The sequence below is a fragment of the Sebastes umbrosus genome, chromosome 6 (genome assembly GCF_015220745.1).
Source record: "Sebastes umbrosus isolate fSebUmb1 chromosome 6, fSebUmb1.pri, whole genome shotgun sequence".
Lineage (NCBI taxonomy): Eukaryota > Metazoa > Chordata > Actinopteri > Perciformes > Sebastidae > Sebastes > Sebastes umbrosus.
In genome coordinates this window covers 16,353,312-16,374,892 of record NC_051274.1, presented here as the reverse complement: position 1 = coordinate 16,374,892, position 21,581 = coordinate 16,353,312, and the positions used below count along the sequence as shown (strand labels likewise).

General features: G+C 42.9%; 1 protein-coding gene across 1 annotated transcript in view; it reads right to left on the bottom strand.

The window, feature by feature from the left end:
• The window catches only part of LOC119489326 (cadherin-4-like), a 276,141-nt gene that overhangs the window by 18,449 nt on the left and 236,111 nt on the right, over positions 1–21,581 (bottom strand). The window contains exons 7-11 of the mRNA XM_037771595.1: positions 18,836–18,980; positions 16,568–16,740; positions 11,655–11,792; positions 5,613–5,798; positions 2,186–2,442 (exon numbers count right to left, since the gene is read on the bottom strand). Coding sequence (XP_037627523.1) covers positions 2,186–2,442; positions 5,613–5,798; positions 11,655–11,792; positions 16,568–16,740; positions 18,836–18,980 — 899 coding nt within the window. The remainder of the gene's footprint in view (positions 1–2,185; positions 2,443–5,612; positions 5,799–11,654; positions 11,793–16,567; positions 16,741–18,835; positions 18,981–21,581) is intronic.

Below are 21,581 nucleotides of genomic sequence, written 5' to 3'. Positions count from 1 at the left end.
ACACTTACAGGGCTTTAGCTGATTGGCAAGAATGAGCCCCTGAATTTCTTTTTCTTCAGAATAATGAGAATTCAAGAGATGAGCTGTGATTAGTGTCCTTGCATAACAGTCTAGAGTAGATACCTTTTATAGGACTGGTGTAAAGCAGGGGGATTGATAGTGATCCTATCCAGATGGATCTAAATGAATGAGGTGGAGGATTTGCCATCTCGACAGTCCTGCTTGCTCGCGTGGTGAGAACAGAGGAGAGAGATTTGGTCTGTGTTAAGGAGACCATGACAGACCACAGCGTGCTTGCAAAAGGCTAACTTATTTCCAAGATGTAAAGTACTGCAGTCTTGCACGGGTCATAGAAAAGCAGGGAGGAAACCAAAGAGGTCAAAGTGAATTCAACAGAGAGAGAAGATGAGAGAGAGATACAGAGGGAAAGCAGAGAGAGAGAGAGAGACCAGCTGGTGACTTTGGCGTCTTCCTAAATTATAATGTACACCCAATTTACTCTCATTTGCTGCGAAATTAGCTGGGAAATTTGCTCAGATCTTTTCCCCAGAGAAAATGGGAAGGAAGGGGCTGTGTGTGAGGGTTGGAAGGAGGTGGCATTAATGCCACAGCCGTATTATCAACTCAATTAGTGCACTACACAATGCCGGTTAACATTACACCAATACACTATAATCTATAAGGAATAGGGCTGTCAATCAATTAAAATATTGAATCGCAATGAATCGCAAATGAATCGCACATTTTTTATCTGTTCAAAATGTACCTTAAAGGGAGATTTGTCAAGTATTTAATACTTTTATCAACATGGGAGTGGGGAAATATGCTTGCTTTATGCAAATTTATGTATATATTTATTACTGGAAATCAATTAACAACACAAAACAGTAACAAATATTGTCCAGAAACCCTCACAGGTACTGCATTTAGCATAAAATAAATATGCTCAAATCATAACATGGCAAACTGAAGCCCAACAGGCAACAACAGCTGTCAGTGTGTCAGTGTGTCAGTGTGCTGACTTGACTATGACTTGCCCCAAGCATCATGTGATTATCATAAAGTGCATGTCTGTAAAGGGGAGACTCGTGGGTACCCAAAGAATCCATTTTCATTCACATATTTTGAGGTCAGAGGTCAAGGGGACCCCTTTGAAAATGGCCATGCCAGTTTTTCCTCGCCAAAATGTAGCGTAACTTTGGAGCGTTATTCAGGTTCCTTCGCGACAAGCAAGTATGACATGGTTGGCACAAATGGATTACTTAAGTTTGTTTAGGTTCATATTATGCCAGTATCTTCACTCTAGCTTTAAAACTAATTCATTAATCTAAGCATTAAAGAAATAAGTGGCGTTAAAACGATTTTGCATTTGATAGCCCTAATAAGGACATTCTACATGTGACCATGAGGGGAAACACACCTAATCTTTCTCTTTGCAACGTCAATACAGAGCAAAGTGTACTTAATAGATTACCTCTAAGTTTGAAAGACCATAATGCAGTCAGTGCTAATGTCAAGTCGACAGCAGGACTGAGGAAAAGGCCTGCTGGTCATTTAAAGGTTGGTTTACATTTAAAATCCAGAGAGGCTTAGCGCAGAGAAAGAACACTGCAGGTGGACATAATGCTGTGTCAGGCGTTTGGACTCGAGCCAGCTGTTCTCTTTATTCTCCCCCCTCCCTCCATCCTGTTCTCTCTCTCTCTGCTTGTGTGTGTGTGTGTGTGTGCACCTGCATGTATGTGCTCATGAAATCTACAGAATGCACACGCTCCTGATTACCCCAGAGGCTATTGCTCCCTATTAACCTCACCCTCCTCACTAAGAGTTCTGCGGTGGCTCATAAACTCCGCACAGTGAGACTTTGAGAGATGGGTGATGCCAAAATATAGTCCCCTTGTTGAACTTTGACCCCTAACTACCGACATGGAACCTATCCAAAAGTCTTTTTAGCCTGCTGTTAGTGCATACGGAGGGATTTCTGCCAGGCTTGTACTTGCAATGCAGCTAGCCAGACTTCAATCGGGCAACACTTCTCTGGGTCCAGGCACTGTCCATATGTAATAAAACGTATCCAATAAGATCTAAATTATCTTGCACCAGAAGGAATTTAAACTAACGGCATGCTGTTAAAATGTCAGAATAGGATTGCCATTTTGTAGTCCGATCTCTTGTAGTCACTCCGTACCTGATTGTCTGCTGCATCTGTAGTCGGTCGGGATCGGCGGCTGAGAAGGTCGTCAGACTGGTGCCAGCGGGGACACCCTCCTCATAGCGGATGGGTTTTGGGTTCGTGGGGAAGTAAGGGGGTTCGTTGACGTCCTGGACAGATATGGTGACGCCGGCTGTGGACTGGAGCGAGGACTGGATGCCGCTGGCTAGGTGGGCCTGGTTGGACACCACCACCGTCAGCATGAAGGCACGGTTCATCTCAAAGTCTACTGGCTGAAGGGAGGAAGGAAGATAATGACAGCGTGTGAGAAGAGAACGCAGTTTAAACATTATACAATTCTTTTTTCTTGGTAAACAGGCAAAGATAGTTTGCAAATACTGAAATCTAGCATGAGGGATCAAATAAAGCACTGTGTACATCAGTAATGTTGCACCAAGACCCTTAATAGCCATATTTGACTCTATAATAATTGTATTTGTGCTTGTTTGATGGAATGTCCCTTGTCTCACATATTTTATTAAAAGATTGCACATAATTATATGAAAATATACAGTGGGTAGACATGAACACATTTAATACAATCAAGTACAAAATATCACACAAGTTAATAGCCACCTCTGTGACAGTCTGAACAGAAATGGGACATTATAAACTATATTTATTTGGTATTTATTGCAGCGTTGTCCTTGTTCTGAACTGTATTTATCATGTCCTCTTGCATATATAATTTTATCTGATTTTTTCAGTGAGAAAAATATGTGAAACTTTATTATTGTAAAATAAAATAAAAATGAATGCATTCTTTACTTGAAACTACATTCTTCATTATTGATTTACAGGTAAAGAAGATAGGAAATAAAGCCTTTTCTCGTTGTGTATGGTCAACGATCATTACTACAATTAGTAGTATCATTACTTTTTATGAGCAAACCATGTCAAGCATTCAAGCATACTGATGATAGTGTGAAAACCCCTGTCAACATTTCTCTTTTGTGGATGCGTTGAACCTTGTTGATGATAAAGGACATAATAAATGAACAGATGCCACGTCAAGTGTTCCCCTGATGAATTGGACCCATATTCTCTCTAAACTACTAACCAACACACACACACTCATACACACATCCTGAGAGGAGGCAACAGGGCTTAGTCTATTCATAGGGTGCTGTCATGGCTCTGCCTTTTGAGTGTGTGCGTGTATATGTGTACTCTCACAGGGGTTTTTACCGGCTGAGCCTAAACCACAGTGACAGTTCCGTGCTCTCCTAATGAAGACTACACCATCAGGTTCAAATGACAACAACAACAAGCAAGGAAATAAAAAAGAGAACAAACACGGTGCTTGTAGGTCCTGCTGGCACATTTCGAAATAGGCGGCTGATGATTACCGCCGCAAGGCTCGTGTCTGTGGTGTCTGACGGTGACGTTAATGATTCTGAGCACATCTGTATGTTGCATTGAGTGTTATTAGTGGACAGTGTGGCAGCAGAGCTCTGATATATATAAAAAGCATTCTTAATCAGGCAGCCTGTTTGACAAGGGCACTTGAGTGGATGTGTTTGTGTGTGTGTTACAGTTTGTATGTGTACACACACGTAGATATGGGTAAATGGGATCTCATACTGTAGGTGTGTATTCGTGTGTGACCCCACTGGTGCACTGGGAACCCATTTACAAGCACACCACGCTCAAGACTCTTTGATCTACTGCCAGTGGTATTCAGAGCACAGGGGGGTCTAGAGTATAGCTGTAGGCTAACTAAAACATGCATACACACTTGGACACACTCGCCCTGAGGGAAGCCAGAGGGGTGAGAGGTCAATAACACGGCTTCCATCTTTTGCCCATGAGCCATCACATCTTACATCTCCTCTGTATCGCTTCACTCGTTCCTCTCTTTCCCTCTTACTTAATTTGTTCCGTCGGACTCCAACTTCTCAACCCTCTGGTATTCTCACCTCTACCCCCCCTGCCCCAACACCACCTCCCCCCCACCCTGTGATCTACACACTCTGCGAGTCTCTCAATCCTTGGAAATCTGTCTTCGCCTCACTTCTCCTCCTCCTCCTCTTCTCTACTTCTGTGTTTATCATAAGCTGTGATTTACATATCTTAATGACTCATTCGAACCGAGCGGCTCTGTTTGTGTATTTTTACGTGCGCTTGTTTGTCGACTGGCTCTATTACTGTGTGGGAAAATGAGAATGCGTCTCATAAACTCCCCGGAGAGCGGTGTAAATGTGTGACATGTTCTGGTTAAGACCTCAGCCCTTGTTTACAGAGGAGCCCGGGTCCCTCGTGGGAGATTGCCGCATACCTGGGTGTCAGTGTGATTCGATGTGTCTGTACTAGCAGATGCAGCTTGGTAAAAATAGGAACACATAGGTAGCGCCTTCTTATGGCGTCTTGATTTTACCTATATTGAGTCTGATGTCAACCAATCCGGCTCCCTTTTTCCCAGAGCAAGTTGAAGCCCCTCTGTTTACTTGTTGAGACAGTCTATTTCTCATTTCTTCCCAGGGGGTGTCCTGTCTCTTATTTTATGATTTCCTGATAACCTCCCATGGGTCCCGATGGAAGCTCACGGCTACCCGGCTGCCTGCTGAATTTTACATCAGGGAGTGAGAGGAATGGATTATAAGAGGCAGTCATCTAGAGATAATGAAGAGAAGCAAAATGCCAATGCTCATTGCTCAAGGTGCTGTGGGAATTACAGGGTGATGTTATTGCTATTTTTTAAACATTATTATAGGATGTGAGATGGGATTTGCAGGAGTCAGATGAGCAAGGAGAATACCCGGGGGTCCTCAGGGTCACGCAAATAAACAAGTTTCTTCAAAACGCGTGCAACATGATAAGCACATTTATAGCGAGCCACTCAAGGATGAACACAGAAAATGCCGCAGGCCATTCAGCAGGACATACATCTACACACTTTACATACACACACAGAATATAAGCTGAGTATCATACAGCTACTATTATTCTGTTATCTATTTCCGATGTTTCTTTTCAAAATGGGTTAAAACCCTCCAGACAACCTCCATCTGAGAGGTTGAACACTAACACAGCAGGTTGTTACAAGACATGGTTTTGTTGTTGCTGCCATTTACCACAGCAGCTAGAACATTATGAGTGTATAAAACCCGTTGCCTTTGTAATTGAGAAATCAATACCTAATTTGCTACAGTGGTCTCGCCAGCCATTGTGTTTAAGTCTGTGTGTGAGTGTATGAGCTGTTTCTGAAGGGCGCAGCGGCCTCCAATCCCTCATTTGGACATAAGGGTGAATGTGAAAGGCAAAAGACCCCCTGGCCTGTCCCCATTTAACTCTGTAGTCTATTATTATTGTGCTTAAATCCAGAGGGGATCTGACAGTCAGCACAGAAAAAGAGATGACACTGTTTCTAAGATGGGCATGTTCTGATAGGCTGGTGTCTTACCTTCACCACGGTGACCATGCCGTCGTTGGAGACAGGGTCAGTGCGGATGGTGAAGTGCCCAGACGGGTCTCCGCTGATGATCCTGTAGATGGCGTTCCAGTTAGGCGAGTGCGGTTGGTCAGCATCTATCACCGTCAGATTGGCCACCACAAGATCCACTCGGTTCTCTGGGACCTCACCGGAAAACTGCAGGAAGTAGAGTAAAATGTTACCTCGTGATCTGTTGCTTCAAAATGTTTTTATAGAGACTGTTAGCTGAAGGTCTTTTGGGATCCATTGAGCCGTTTGAGTGTGGCAATTTCTAGAAAAAAGAAAAAAAACAGATTGCCTATCTCTCATTTTCATTTTTTCTTTATAGAGCCAGTCCTTCCTTTCAGGTTTTCAGGTAGAGTAAGTTTAATGATCTTGCTTTTTACCACAGCTGAGCGGTAAGCAAGCAGTAAAAACAGATGCACACCAGCAAACACATGCACACAGGGGCGTTGTTCCAGTTTCAGTGTTTTCTGCTTTTTTTCCTGCATTCCCAGCGCCCATCCTTGACAAGCAATAATATTTCATTCCTTTGAAAGCCGGAGTGACAAAGGAGGAGAGAATGGGTGAGCAGAAAGGAGCCAGCAGTGGGGAGGGTTAAAACAGCTGTTTGAGTGTATATGAGTGGCTTTTAGTTGTCCCCGTGCTGTGTAAACACATGTGCTTTGTCCTGATAAGCCTGATGAGGAGTGAGCCGCTGTCTGTCATATGTCTGTTATGGTGGGGATTGATCAAAGCTGTACAGGCTCAGGGGATAAAGCCCACAAAGACGAACCAACAACAGCAACGCTGTAAAACACAATTTCGACCGCAGCCCCACCTACACGGACAGCCAGTCAACTCTTAACCAATTACGTGAGGTCAGAAGGGTGAGCACGTTGGCGCGTCTTCACCTCATCTGGAGGCAACAGGCATGTAGCATCATAGTTACCGTGTCACCATGGGTAACAGGCGTGGAAGAGCCACTGAGCCGCTTATGTGAGTGTAGGATATCAAAGAGCAAAGCCCCAGACCAAACACTCCAACAGACCATAATACCCTGCCTGGCAACCCTCGCATCACCCAGCAAACAGCCGACAGCAGCGGGCAGATTAGGGGGCTGCGTCAGGAGAGCTGTTCAGAGACTCAATGACATTCTTAAGACAACAGACAAGTCCGGGTGGTCCTGATGCACTGCCTGCATTGGATAAGTAGGCAGGCTGTCTCGTATGTTGGTGTGTGTATGTGCGTGCTCGAACGGTTTATTACTGTGGTTTGGTTCAGGGACTCCCCGATGCCAATTCAATAAAATAAAACTTCAGAGACGGCTCTTGAGCTCCTAAGGGCCCTTGAGCATCTTCTTTCTCAGCAAACAGTAACAAGTAAGGGCAAGAGTTAACCAGACATGATGGAAGACTTTGAAGGGTCAACCACAGCTCTTATTATCAACAACACCCCAGTTTAAGATTTCTACTCTCGTTAGCTCTTTATAGGGCGGGTGGAGTTACAGGCATCCAGAGCTCCAGTAATAAAAGTCGTACTTGTTTTTCCCCGCAGGAAATCTTTAATGGCACGGCAGTTTTTTAATTCCCTTTAACTATAGCATTAGTGCAATCACTTAGCAAATCAGTCCTGGTGGTGAAACTTACAAAAACTTTAGGAGGTAAAGGAAGTCAACTGTCGACAGTCCCATCGAACTTCGCAGTAAGTACCCTCCAATCACTGAAGTTAAATCATCTGTGATTTTAGATTGCAATGGAGAAGTGTTCAGAATATGCTTAAACTCTATATCCTGCAGCTCTGATTTATATGCTGTAGTATTGAAGAAACAGTGTGTAGGATTTAGCGACATCTAGCAGATTGAAACCTCTCCTGTGTGCCAAGCGTGTAGGAGAACTACGGTGGCCGACGCAAAAACGTGAATGGCCCTATCTAAGAGCTGTTGTAAGAGTAGCGTAGGTCATTTGGAGAAGAGTCAGTGCATAGTATGTGTGTCTGTGGGAAGTGAGTGGCGAAGCGAGAGAGAGAGAGCGGCGGTAGCGAATGTGTGTGAGCGAACAAGTGAGCTAGTCGAGCAGAAGAGAGAGTTAGCTTAGCTCTGAGAATATCAGGTGAATGTTCAGTGGAAGTTGTAGTTTGTGCAGAAATAAATACTGCAGCTCCGCAAAATCAACAGAGGTTTCCTGTGCAGGGGTGTAAATATCGATGATGCAACCGGTGCGACGCACCGGGGCCCAGAAGCTGTCAGGGACCCAAAAATCCCCTTCCTACACTGTCCACACTGAATCTGTTACATGCACTTCTGTTAGTCATGTAAACAAAACACGTAGTCAACCTATCAGCTGTGTGCTCGAGATCAGACTGGAGACGTCACCGCTTATCTTCCTTCGTTTGCTCTTTTTAAACAGAAAACACACATTCAACACTGGCGATCTCCCTCCAGCCAGATGCCTCCTTATTAAGGTTTTTGTAGCGAGATGAGGAGGTATCGTATCAGATAACTCCTCATTTCAACTTCACCAATCAGCCCCTCCTCATCCATTGAGGCGATTTTAAGGCGGACATGGTTCTTAAGCAGTGCTGTAATTGTTACGTCTCGTATGTTGGAATGGTGAGCCTCTCCATGGTGGCATAGCAATTGTCTGCTTTGCAATTGTCTGGAATGGTTGCGTGTGTGTGCACAAGCGTGCGCTGGTGTTTGAGGTGAGGGCCCAAGAGAAAAATTTGCACTGGGGCCAATCACAATTATGTTACGTTATCGACTCCGGCCCAAGCAGGAAAAGTTAACGGAGTGGTTGTCCATTCTGGGCTACTGTAGAAACATGGCGGCCAGCTCTGTAAAGAGAGGACCCGCTCTGTGTGTAGATAAAAACGGTTCCTTCTAAGCTAACAAAAACACAATGAGTCTTATTTTCAGGTGATTATAGACTAAAGAAACATAGTTATTAATACTATATTCCAAATAGATCCCCCTAATTGTTACACTGGTCCTTTAAATGCCCCTCAACATACCAGAATAAAGCAAAAAAGGTTGTGGGAATGTTGACATTAACATTTTCAAAGAGACAATAGCATTTCTCCGCTGAGTATTCAGGTTGCATTTAAGACTTAACTTTCAAATGGGAAATTAAAGTGTTTTGTTTTTTTTCCCAATAGTCAGCAGGTCCTCCAGATTCTCCATTATATTCAGTTTAATTGTTCTATTTCTTTAAGAATCCAGCTTTTATCTTTGTGATGGTGAGCTTTGACGTCTGGTAGCGTTGTTGTCAATAATGGATTGTGATTCAACATTTGTGATTTTGAACAGAGAGCATTTCAATCCCTCTTGGAAAAACCTTGGGGTTGTTCTCTTTCTTTCACTCCTTCAATGATTTATTAGCTGAATACTGCATTGTATTGAACTGTATACTGTGGTGGGGTTTGTTTCAACAGTGAGTTGTTGTATGACTGCTGTCTTTCAGCAGAGCTTTTCTCCGATCAGGTGATTTTTCTATTCTATGATCCTGTATCTTGTCCTCAACTGCTGGACTAAAGGAAAGGAGGGACACGCTCTTTGATTGTGATTGGCACAGAGTGCAGTTGGCTTTCTCGCAGCACTTGACACAACATCTCTTGCCAATGCTCGCACCCTTCTGTCATTATTTTGGCAGCGGGGAAAGACTAAAGGAGGCAAGGGGAGGTGAGAGGAGTGAGAGAGGCGAAGTGACAGGGAACTTCATCATAGGAACCTTGTGAGGATGGTAAAGGAAGGAGACAAAAGGAAGCAGTGCAGTAAATCCTGCACAGTGATTGCATTAGCGTAGCTCTCCCTACAAATACATTCCATACCATGTGAGATTAGGGGTGTGAGAAAGTATCGAGTATCACGATATTACGTTTTGTGATACTGTATCGATTCTCAAAAACGCTATTGATTTTTAATTAATAGTTGACATGTTAAGATTAACTCTGTCAATACTTCCTTGCTTACAGTATCACAACCCCGTATCGCGATACGTATCATATCGCCAGATTCTTGCCAACACACAGCCCTATGTGAGATAGTTGTCGTGGCAATGCTGTATGCGTAAACAAACAAAAGAGGTGATTAACTATTTTTCATTTCATCTCATCTATCTACATCACAGAAATAATGCAAAGCATGTATGCAGCCCTGAATAAGCACCCAGAGCCTTCACATCCGTACACGTACACCACCCTTTTGCCGCCTTGAAAAATAGGGCAGCCTCTGATAGGCATGATGAAATATTAATCATCAACATTAAAGACAAATTCCCCAAACTTTATATTTCTGGGACACGTTGAAAGATCTATGGGGTTTATTGCAAACACTAAATATTTGCATAATGGCCTGCATTCTCAACAAAATGGCTTTTATGTTATCCCACCGCTAAAATGGGTGATTTATGAAGGGAGTGGGTAAAAGTGCTCTGCTCATCGCGGCTCCAAAACCTCCACTAAAGTTTATCATCAATTTCCATGATGGTATTAACTTCCCTCTGTGGCGATGATGGAAATGCACTTAAACATGGTGGAATACAGTTAGCGAATATCAATCTATTACTAGCCACTATCATCAATACGCCACCATCAGTAGGGAATCTTAAATCAGAGGGGGATGCCGAGTCAGGGAAGGCCTTTGATTTACAACGGGGTATGTCTACGCTTTATCACTGCCGCTGTAGGAAATAGCTCCTGTGACCAAATAATCCTTCATTCGTTCTCCTCTCCCCATCATTCTCTCATCACGTTTTGTCTTTGAGTCTACACGGTGGTCCGCTCATCAACTCATTTTCCCTCTTTGTTCCCTTTTTTGCTCGCCATCTCCTTTGTGTGTATCCTTTTTCTTCCTCTGCCCTCTCTCCTGTACACCTCCTGCTGTGTGTGATGTAGCGGCTCTCTGATGAGCTGTATGGTTGACACATGCTTACCGCCAGTGCTAACTCATCATCATAAGGGTCTTAATAGCCCCCAGGGCAAATGCTAATGCTAGCTCCTCTGCTACCACCTCAAAGAGACCGAGCCTCACTGTAGTGCTGATACCGCCCTCAGCCGCTCTCCCTGCAGTTGCAGAGCTAAGCACCTTATCTACCCAACAGGCCCGTGCTCTCATCACTGCTGATAGAAAAGGCACACATGCTGAATAATTCTGACACCTGAAGCCAAACTGACACCTACGATGAAAGATTTTTCATCATAACAAGAAAACGCAGACACGTCGACTCCACTTTTGACCATCTTTACCTCTCTAAACAAAATGCACGGCTCTGCCACATCGAATAAAAATGTGACTCTTGAGAATTTCATTAAAAAAACATGCAAATAATGGCTCCGCAATTTTTTTCCAGCTGCCAGAGAGAAATACTGCTGCCACCTCAGCCGTTCCACCCGCACATCTAAATAAACATTTAGCAGCACGGAGAGAAACAAGCGGAGTTAATATTAACTTAAGAGAGAGAGAGTGGAATAAATTGAAGTAAACTTTTTTTAACAACACTAAATCTCCCGCTTCACTTAATCATTTAGTGATGATGTTGCTGAATCGCACCACGCTGATACATTACATACAGTACATTACTTTGGACTTTTAATTTTTACCTCGCTCTCGATAACGACCTTCTGTAATGTAATCATCATTTTAAATATCACTATGACGACAACAATCATTAACGATTTGCTGGCTCTAGTTTTCTTGCTGATGAAAGTCAATAATATGGATTAGTTTTTCCTTCTCTGTGTGTGTGTGCAGCCATCCTCTACAAGGAAATGAGTAAGTACCCTTTGCACTTCATAGCCCTCCTTCACTGTCCTTGTGTAAATCTTCGTTTGTAACGACATAACAGTGTTGTAGTCATTTCCTTTTTCCTTTCCTCATTCCCTCCCCTTTTCATTCTCCTTCCCTCTCTTCTTCAAAGCCTGTCACTCTCTAGCCTTTTCTATTTCTTTTTCTCCGACATACTAATCATTTCCCACTCTTCTCTGAATCCAACCCCCCCCCCCTTCCTTCCTTTCCCCTTATTTGTAGCAACTCACAGTTCTGGAGGTCAGCATGGGAGGGTTGTCGTTGATGTCCGTGACAGTGATGATGGCAGTAGCTGTGTTGGAAAGGCCGAAGTTCAGGTTGCCCTCCATGTCCGTGGCCTGCACGATGATGGTATACTGGGACACTTTCTGTAAAAAGGCAGAAAGAGAAGAAAAAAAACAGTGTGTGCAGTTATTCATCTGCAAAAAGCTTTGTCTTCCTCCGGTCTACAGCAACAACCACGCAGTGTGATTCCCAGAGGAGTGTTTCTGTTCTATAGTAGCCATCCGTGCTCTCATTTGAAACACAGAATCACAGGGGTGAAGTTCTTTCATTCGACTGAGTTGAAACCTCCTCGGCGGAACGTATCCAGACTTCACACCGTCTGAAGGCTCCCCATGGGTATGTCATCAAAGACGCCGCTCATTCGGTGTCACTGATGGACAGATGTGAAGACAGTGATCCGACTGACAGAGATTAATAGACTATCTATGCAGCAATAATACCAGGGAATGATGAATGCCATTTCATCTTTTGAAATGACACAGTGTCACTTCACTGGAAGCTGAAATATGGTTCTCTTATTTGTATTTTTGTACTTGAGTGCACTCCCTCTCTTTGCCAGCATCCTCCGTCTCCTCTTCTGTCCCACGGTGCAGTTAATGGGCTGCAGGAAGGATGGAGCCCGGGAGCTGACTGTCTGGGTATAATGCGTCTCGTCACTGAGATTCCCAATTACATTCCCAGTGTCTCTCTCACCTGCTAATTACCGAGTAAATATCCCAATTAGGCCAGGACGCCACATCAGGAGGATTAGACAGGTCCTCTCAGTTCCTCTCATCTCGATGCTAGACGAGATGCTGAACTCCAACCTTGTACACACACCCTCATTAACACCCACACACACACACACACACACACACGCACACACACACACACACACACACACACACACACACCTCTCTTTCTTCATATATTGTTCAGAGGCGGTGCCTGCTTGACTGTCCCATCAGCCAGTGTACAGCGTGTACACAACACTCTCACTAATTAGACAAGGGAGTAATTATGTAGAGCTCCTCTGAACCTCTCAGCATTGCAACAACACCGCAGCATACCCCAGCTTCCTCTGGAGGACTGAGGTCTGTTACTGTCAACAAGCTCTTAAAAGTCCACTGCAGACCAGTGGAAACCTTTAGAAGAGAATCAGTGTGGGAGTTTATAAAGGGAAGGAAGAAAACATTTCAAAAGTGAAGAACAGAGGAGAGGATAAGAGACAGCAGGGGGATGCAGCCAAGGCGCAAGGGAGGAGGACTACTAAAAATAGATGCCTGTGTTGTTGGTTTTTTTTGTTTTTTTTTGTAGCACCTAACGCCTCCAACACCCCAGCCCAAGAAGGAAAGGGAGATGCAGAAACTTTCAAAGTTTCAAAGGGCCAAAGTGCTGACTAAAAGTGGACCAGGGAAACACCGCAGTGTGCTGTGTAGCATCTTTTTGTGAAGTTTATGTACAATACATCAGCTCCTTTTTTTTCCTGCAAGGTTTGAGACTTCTTATCTGCTCTACAGGGAAACAAAAGTTGCAGGAAAACAGAAGTGTGTATTTGTATGCTACAGAAAGAGTGTTTAGTGTAGTTGTGATGGTTAAAGGGCCTAAAGGTCAGAGAAGCAAGCTTGTAACCACTCTTCCACTTTCCCAACCCCATTTACACCATGCAATGTGGATGTGTTGTCTGGATAATGTCACGTGACCTTGGACATTTGCATTTACATCTAGTATTAAAAAACATTCTCGTTCTCTCAATTCTGCCCTCATTGTGATCAGATAATATCTGATTATGTAGGCAGAGCTGGAGGATTTACCACCAAACACGGCAGGTCCCAGGTCAAGGAAATCAACGCTACTCTATGGGCTCAACTTATTGTTCCTTTGCCGAGGTAAATGGTGAATGGTCTGCATATCTACAGCGATTTTCTACCTCAATGGAGAGCACTTTACAAATGGCCTCGTATTTACCCACTCACACACCGCTTGCGACGGAGCTGCCTTGCAAGGTGCCGGCCTGCCCAGCGTCTTGCCCAAGGACACTTTGACAAGTGGACAGGAAGAGGCCATAACAAATTCCCATCACAAGCCAAGGTGACATCTTCAAATTACTTGTTTTGTTCTCAGCAGTCCAATACCCAAATATATTCAATTTACAATGATATACTGTAAAAGAGAGAGGCATAACCCTCACATATTTGTCAGTGAATCAACTAAGTGTTTCAAAACTACTCGCAGTAAAATGTATTTCTCCTTATCCAGATAACATATCCCAATATAGATCACGTATTAATGCCAGGTATTAAAGGGGTCTACAGTATGTTTGGCTGGTAAAAGTGACCAGTGATATACCTTTGAATAAGGCCCTTAAAGCTGCAGTGGGTAGAAATGGAGCAAATATCATTAAAAAAAGTTAGTTTTATAAAATGTATCTATATACTGACAGTAGTTCATGAGACAGGTAATCTGAAAAAAAATCATGTGCCTCTGTGTCCTCCGGTGCTCCTATAGGCATCTGCAAGATTTCACAGACTGGAGGAAAACAACCAATCAGAGCCGAGCTGGAGTCTGCCGTCTCTGAGCAGCTGTCAATCACTCGCGAACTCCGATCAAACGGTCAAACTAGGCAGCGTTGATCAAATATGAATCAATATTCTGTTTCTGTAATGCCTATTTCTCACCTCAAATGTTTTCATAAACATTTTGTAGTGTACTGTTTAGCTGTAAAATGAGAAGGTTTGTGACCCGGCAGCCATGTTGAGATCAGTTGAGGAAATACCAAGCACCACCCACCAGTTGGAGCACAGCCAATAGGAACCCTCTCTCTCTCTGAAAAGACCTGTGATTGGTCAAATCTTTTAAAGCCTGAAAACAGAGCCATGAGGAGGTGCAGAAGTCTAGTTTTCTCTCAGAACACTTGAATTACAATATGCTGAAAGGTTATTATAGAATTTTTGCCCACAGATGCCAAAAATATTCTGCCTACTGAAGCTTTAACCCAAATCTGCTGCAGTGGAGCTTCTCAGTGGTCAACAGATCACATTGAGGTTGGGCATATTCAAGGTGTGAATGTGTATCACGCAGCTCCTAAAAATTACATTCCCATACAACTAAACTGCATTCTCAATTATATTTGGAAGGTAACGTATTTTGTTGCAGATTAAGTTTGTCTTTTACATATCAAGGCAAGGCAGCTTTATTTGTATAGCACATTTCAGCAACAGGACAGGTATTATATCAGAAATACCTTTGTAAGTCTGCGGACCGCCGCAACAAGTGACGTAGTACTACGAACGACGCGCAGAGCAGGTGACGTAGTATATCGAGCGACCGTGAATGAAAATGTTATTGAATGATAACGGGTATAACGGGAAGTCCACTACTGGGGGGCAGGAGGGGTGGTGGATGGATTCAACAAACACCAGATTTTCCCCCAAGGTACACCGGGTGTTCGTATCCCGTGTGAAACGTAGTCATTTCTTGCGTTTTCGTTTTATTTTTAAGTAATTTTAAGCCAAACCATGATGTATTCTTACTAAGCCTTACCCAGTAGTTTTGTTGCCTGAACCTAACTAAATAGTTTTGTTGTGTTATTGTTTTCATTTACAACATTAATTGCAGTTTTAAAACTGTTTAAAACACCAACTGTAATCCGGGAGAAAATACGTTTCAATCAAATGTATTGTGGTAATGCAGTTTAGTTGTATGGGAACATCATTTTGTGGGAGACGGGGTTGGTATAATGCAATGACTGCGAGCAGGGTGAGGGCTCTCAGTGGTAAATAATGGGTAAATAATATGGTAAAAAAAATGTAAGAGCTTGGGATGATTTATGTCTGTATGGGTCTTCACAAGTATAGCTGTACAAACATGCTTGTGTGTGTGTGTGTGTGTGTGTGTGTGTGTGTGTGTGTATAGCGGGGATAGGAGTTTAATCCTACATTAGGGGTGACTGGTTGGATTAGCAGAATACAGAAAAAAACAGCGTAAAAATAAGCAGCAGTTCAGCTGAGACATTTTTACTCCATGTCCCACTCATACCTCTCTCTCTCCCTCCCTCTGGCACCCTCATGTGTCATCCTGCTTCTCTGTCTCCATCACCCTATTTCACTGCCAAATTCACACTCACTTCCTCCCAACTCATTGTAATACCCCGTCTGCCCAGCTCTGCTTTTGTTCTATTGCTCCCTCCAGTTTTCCGTTTTTTTCCCCTCAATTGCCTGTGTTTTATCGAGTGTAGATGTGATTATATGGGCTTTTGTGTTTGTCTGACAGGTGTCAAGGGCATTCCATCTCAGATATTTCCACTTTATCTTTACCACACAAACACAAACACACACACACAACCACACACACACACACACACAGCACAACGTGAGCAGTCCACTGCAGCATGATGTGTTGTTAATAGGTCTGTCACTTGTGACAGTTTGGGAGGATGATCTGTCTCAGAGATTTCTTTGCAGAGTTGTCACTGACACATCCATGTCGCGAGAATAAACACATTTGGATCTTGTCACAACTTTTATAGCTCCATAAACAAGGTGACCGCAAAAGAAGGCAATTTACTGTAAAACAAAATAAAAATAAATGAGCGTGTGGTGACAAATGGGCTAGACAACATTTGTAAGACGCATCTCAGAGTGTCATCAGAGTAAACAGTGCTGTTAGGAGCTGTGCTTCATAAACAAGGATAAAAGGTGCATCATCTGGCCAGCTATAATTCATTCAGACTGTGTTGACACATACAACTCCATTGTTCACAGATTTTAACGACTAAAAGCATTATACAATCCTTATTTGTTTTTGCTTAATTTTGCATGATTTCATCTCTATAAAACATTAGTGAATTAGTGAATGCTTTGGCATAGAAAAGACCAACCTCTCGATCGAGACCGGGCGCCACCGTCACAATATCTCCAGTCTCACTGTTGATGGTGAACATGTTGGGGATGGGGCTGTGCGGCGTCTGGGACAGGATTCGGTAGCGCACCATCCCGTTAGCCGTGGTGTTGTCGTCACCGTCAAACGCCGACACGTGCATCACATATGTTCCTGATGAGGAAAATAATATTTGTCAACATATATGTCCAAGCAGCCCGAAACAAGCAAGACTAGATGACTTTTGAAAACATGAAATAACAGAATCCCCCTTTTAGAAAAGAAAAGATGAATTCATAAGCATCGAAACACCTCCTTACTTAGTTTTACTGCTGCAGCATTACTCAGCTTAGATTAGTTTAGCTTAAGACATTGTTGTGTACCTGACATCACTAAATCCGTTTGCGGACTTCCTGACTCACCTCTACTTTTGCTACTGTTACAGTATGTTTCAATGTTTCATGTGTGCACAGTGCACTACTCTGCTTAAATCCCCCATCCTACAAACACATGTTAATGACAGATGCAGTATTGGTAATAATCATACTGATATTGTTTCACGTGTGCATAAACATGGATAATAAACCACCTGGATGTCCCATAAGAGTTTGATAACACTTGCTGTAATGTGAATTGATCTTTACAGAATTATGTCTGCAGAGAAATGTTGCACACCTGTTCTGTAAATAATAAAGACTCCAACAACTTCAAGCACAGATAAAATTGTTACCACATTTTATGGCCACATTACATCACATCATATTCAGCATTTACTGAACAGGCTGCAAATATAATGTTCAACTGACCAAAAGAAAAGGCTCTTGAACATCCTACAAGCAGATTCTGATGACCGATATTGCTAATCGCATTGTTCTGATACTAATTACTACATAAAAACAAGCTAATAGACCTCTTGCTTACATTGATTGAATTGTTTAAAACCTGTTCTAATAATAAGCACAAGTAAGCATAGACGTATTATGCAGACTCAGTTCTGTTGGAGAGAATAAGCCACTATCCTTCCATGAATGCACCACTTGTTTGCTGCCTCCACACACTCATATAACTCTGTGGGATCACTGCTTGTCACCCAATCTCTCCATCTCTCTCTCTCCCTCCTGCTCTCCCTCTCTCTCTCTCTCTCTCTCGTAGCCGATTCTAATTGCCAGAGATAGTGATATCATGCCAGTGACAGCCCCTGTCCGAGGATAATTGTAACCGCAGCTCCCATTTCAAACTTCATTACATTTCAAAGCAACATTTGTCAATGACTCGGCCACAGGGAGCACTCTAAAGGCCTCTCAGCGAGACGAGAAAAAAATAAAAAAAGCCGGCAGGAAGAGAGGGAGGGAGGGAGAGGAAAAGAGAGAAATAGAGGACAGACTCCATATTTGGTTGGATTCCAAGTGGAGTGACTCTCAGTCCTCCACCCATCGCTTTCTTTTTTTTCAAGAGATGGAGGGATAGAGAGAAGGAGATGAAGAATCACAACGTGTCACACATCGCTGGGGTAATTTCATTAAGCTGCACTCTTAGGGGGTTTAATGTGGACCCTTTGTACGGGCGTCCTAAGCTGTGCCTGACAGGATTAGGTCCCCATAATGACTCTTTAATTTGCAAACTAATTCAAGTCTGTAATTGGCCTTCCATTGAAACCACTGGAGCTCTAAACTCTAAAACTCTCCTTTTTTATGATTATTGTTCAGCTGAATGTCATGCATGCCACAGAGACTTGTCTGCTGTGTGGGGTGAAGCGGAGGGGGGAGGGGACAGCGGCGGCGGCGAGAAAGAAAAGAAAAAAGGAAATGAGAACCTGAACACCTCTTGAGATCACCTCTAGTGCAATAAACTCTGGCTCATCAGGCTCACACGCACACGCATGCACACAGAGAGCTCATCTCCGTGATTCTTCCGCTCTGAGGTTAGACATAAAATGACCCAGTGGTGCTACAGCGTGGTACATTTAATCCTCAATCTCCTCTCCAGCCTGAGCACCCTCTTTGGTTTATGGCCGCTGCTGCAGCCAGCTCAATGAAAAGCCACTGTAGGAGACAGATTCCCCGTCTGTCTGCTAAATCAAGGGGAATGGAAAACTCTCCGTAGCGTACAAAGATTCAGTGGTGTAGTCAGACTTTTAACGACACCAATCTCTCCTGATATACTAGTTGCTCTTCCTCCGTCCACCCATGTCCAAACACGTCACCCCTTCACATATTTCTTTAATCTCTCTACTCCCGCTTCATCCATCTATCCAACCATGCTTCGTTACCTGGTTTAGAGCCTTCATCCACGGAGCCATTGTAGACCTGGTTTTTGAACTCTGGTCTGTTATCGTTCATGTCGATGACGAAGATGTACAGGTCGATGGGGTTCTCAACCTGGTTCCCGTTCATGTCCACAGCATGTGCTCGCAGCTGGGAGACACAAAAACACAAGAAATGAGGTTAGATTAGAACCATTACGGGAGCAGGAAGTAATGAGCTGATAAATAATGTACGATGAGTCTGCGATGTAGAATATTGGTTTTATGGAGAAAATTATTTAGGGTAAACATTTGGTGTTTGATGGATTTCTCATGGAATGAACAAGGGCCTATCCATCTAACAACATTTATTTACATCAAGGGTGCAATTTCCACCGAGGACGGGGCTTTCTTGTCTTTCAAAATCCTATTTTTGTCTCTACCACTTTTGCCGTTTTAGTTTGTTTTATGTGTCTGCATACAAGGAGGAATAAATGCTTCGGCCTCCTCTGAATGCATTTGTGGAAAAGGGATCATGAACAGGTGAAAGGTGTGACATTTTATTATTCTAATGAAAGACACTACAGCTGAACATCAGTCAAAGTCATCACTGTTCCAGTATTGATTTCTAGTGAGGTTATTTCAGATTTCTTTAGTCTAGTATAGTTCAGTTTAAAGTCTTTACTAGGGGTGGAATCACGAGTTTCATCACAATACAATATTATATTGATTCTTTGGACAATGATAGAATATTTGCTGATATCACAAAGTCTGTCACGATACAATTTCAATTTGATTCAATACAGGGGCCTGCAATCGATATGAGACATTATTATACAGCTTTGTTGAATACTCGATTCTGATTGGTCAATCACGGCGTTCTACGGTCTGTTATTTCTTTATAGCAGACCGTTGCTATGTATAACATACCGTTGCTATGGGCCCAGGTCTGATGTCGGACTCTGGCGGACCGTTTTTGTGTCAAATTATTGATTTCTTAAGTAAGTAGCCGTGTATTAAGTGGGATAATGTACAGCTAGTGGGTCATTGTTGTGAAATAAACCCTGACAGGGCAGTGCAGCACCCCAACGCATAGCGTCGTCCTGAAGGGGTTTATTTCACAATAATGACCGGCTCGCTGTACATTATCCCTCACATATCATATGTCCATTTAACACATTCAGATACATTTATATAAACCCAAGAAAAACAACTAAAATATGATTCGATCCAGATTGATGTATCGTTACACCACCAGTCTTTACATGCTTTATTTATTTAGTTGCATTTTAATTTGTAGGTTAATGGTTAGAGATGTAAATACTTAAAACAACATATTTCAATAGTTGTTGGCATGTTTGAATATAACCTTTCACTTTAACCGTCTCCACTCAGGAGTGGACAAAAGAAAGGGAGAAACAGCATAAATAAAACACCAACAAACTGAAAATGTTCTTATGCTTCAAGGTGACTACTTTCACAGAAACAGAAAAACACCTCTGTTTTCTGAATTTGTCATTCACCTCATGAATACAAAGGCTGATCAAATCTTTATTATTGAATTATACAGTATAACAGTTTCAAAAAGATTCCCTAAACCTACACAACAATATGAGGAAGGGTGAGAAGTGAAATTTGGGATATTTTTCTTGCAGAGAAATTGCATTTGCGATCATGTACCTTCTCCAGACTTCTTATCTCTTTTACACTTAGTCCCCGGAAGTTTTTATCTCAGCAGAAACCAAAACAAGATACATCTTATTTTATTGGAAGTTGGCTCTGATGTAAAGGCAAGGTGTCTGTTTCAGGATCACGGCGTTGGATCCCAGGCCAACATTCTGTCTGGTTTTGTTTGAAACAGAGTTCTGAAATCTCTCCGCTTCCCTCTGAAGCCACAAACACAGCGAGCCCATCTCAAATTCATCTCAGCTGTGCTCAGATCAATGGAATCGCCAACTAGGATTTCTCACAAAGTTTGGACATGGAGTTATTACTGGAATCAATACATGCTGTAAAATGTGTCTTGACTGCTTTCTCTCTTATGAACTCTGGAGGAGAAAAGACAAAGAATTGAATGAATGAAAATGAGAGCGACAGCATTATCAGGGAAGTTTAAATACTTGAGGTTTGTATTTTCACTCCGTACTTGAAGGTCAAACTAACAGACTGAAAAGGCATTTCAAAATGAACTCCTTGGTTCCCTCTAAAGCTGTTTTGATTCACTTCACCTTACCTGGGAATGTTTATATCCCTGAACATGACTTATTCAGTGATATATCCTGTCAGCTGAAAGCACCGGGGATGTTTAGTTTATATCATACAAGGGTGGGGGGGGGGGGGCAGAATTCAGATACTATCTACATCCTGCTCCTAACAACATGGGCTGGTAAATATTTATTCAGTTAAAATGTCAGCAATCAATTCCAGGCCCCTCCACCTTATTTGATGTTAGGGATATTCATCTGAGGGAAGGGTAATGGGAAAAAGTGACAGAATTGGAAGCGGCTGGAGGGAAAAATGAGAACATGTTAGGAACAGATAGAGAAGAAAGATGGGAAATTGTAACACGAGCAGATTCTTTCTTTCGTCGTGTTTGGAGAATCGAGGGAAAGGTACTCTTTATATCTCAGCATGCCTGATGGGAAAAACCGCTACATGGCCGCTGCAAGAGCACGAGAGCCAGATAAGTAAAACAGCCTGCAGGCTTGTTGTGGCAGAAAACAGAATAACAGCACTCTCCATAGGCTCCTTCTCCTCAGAGAGGTGAAGATCC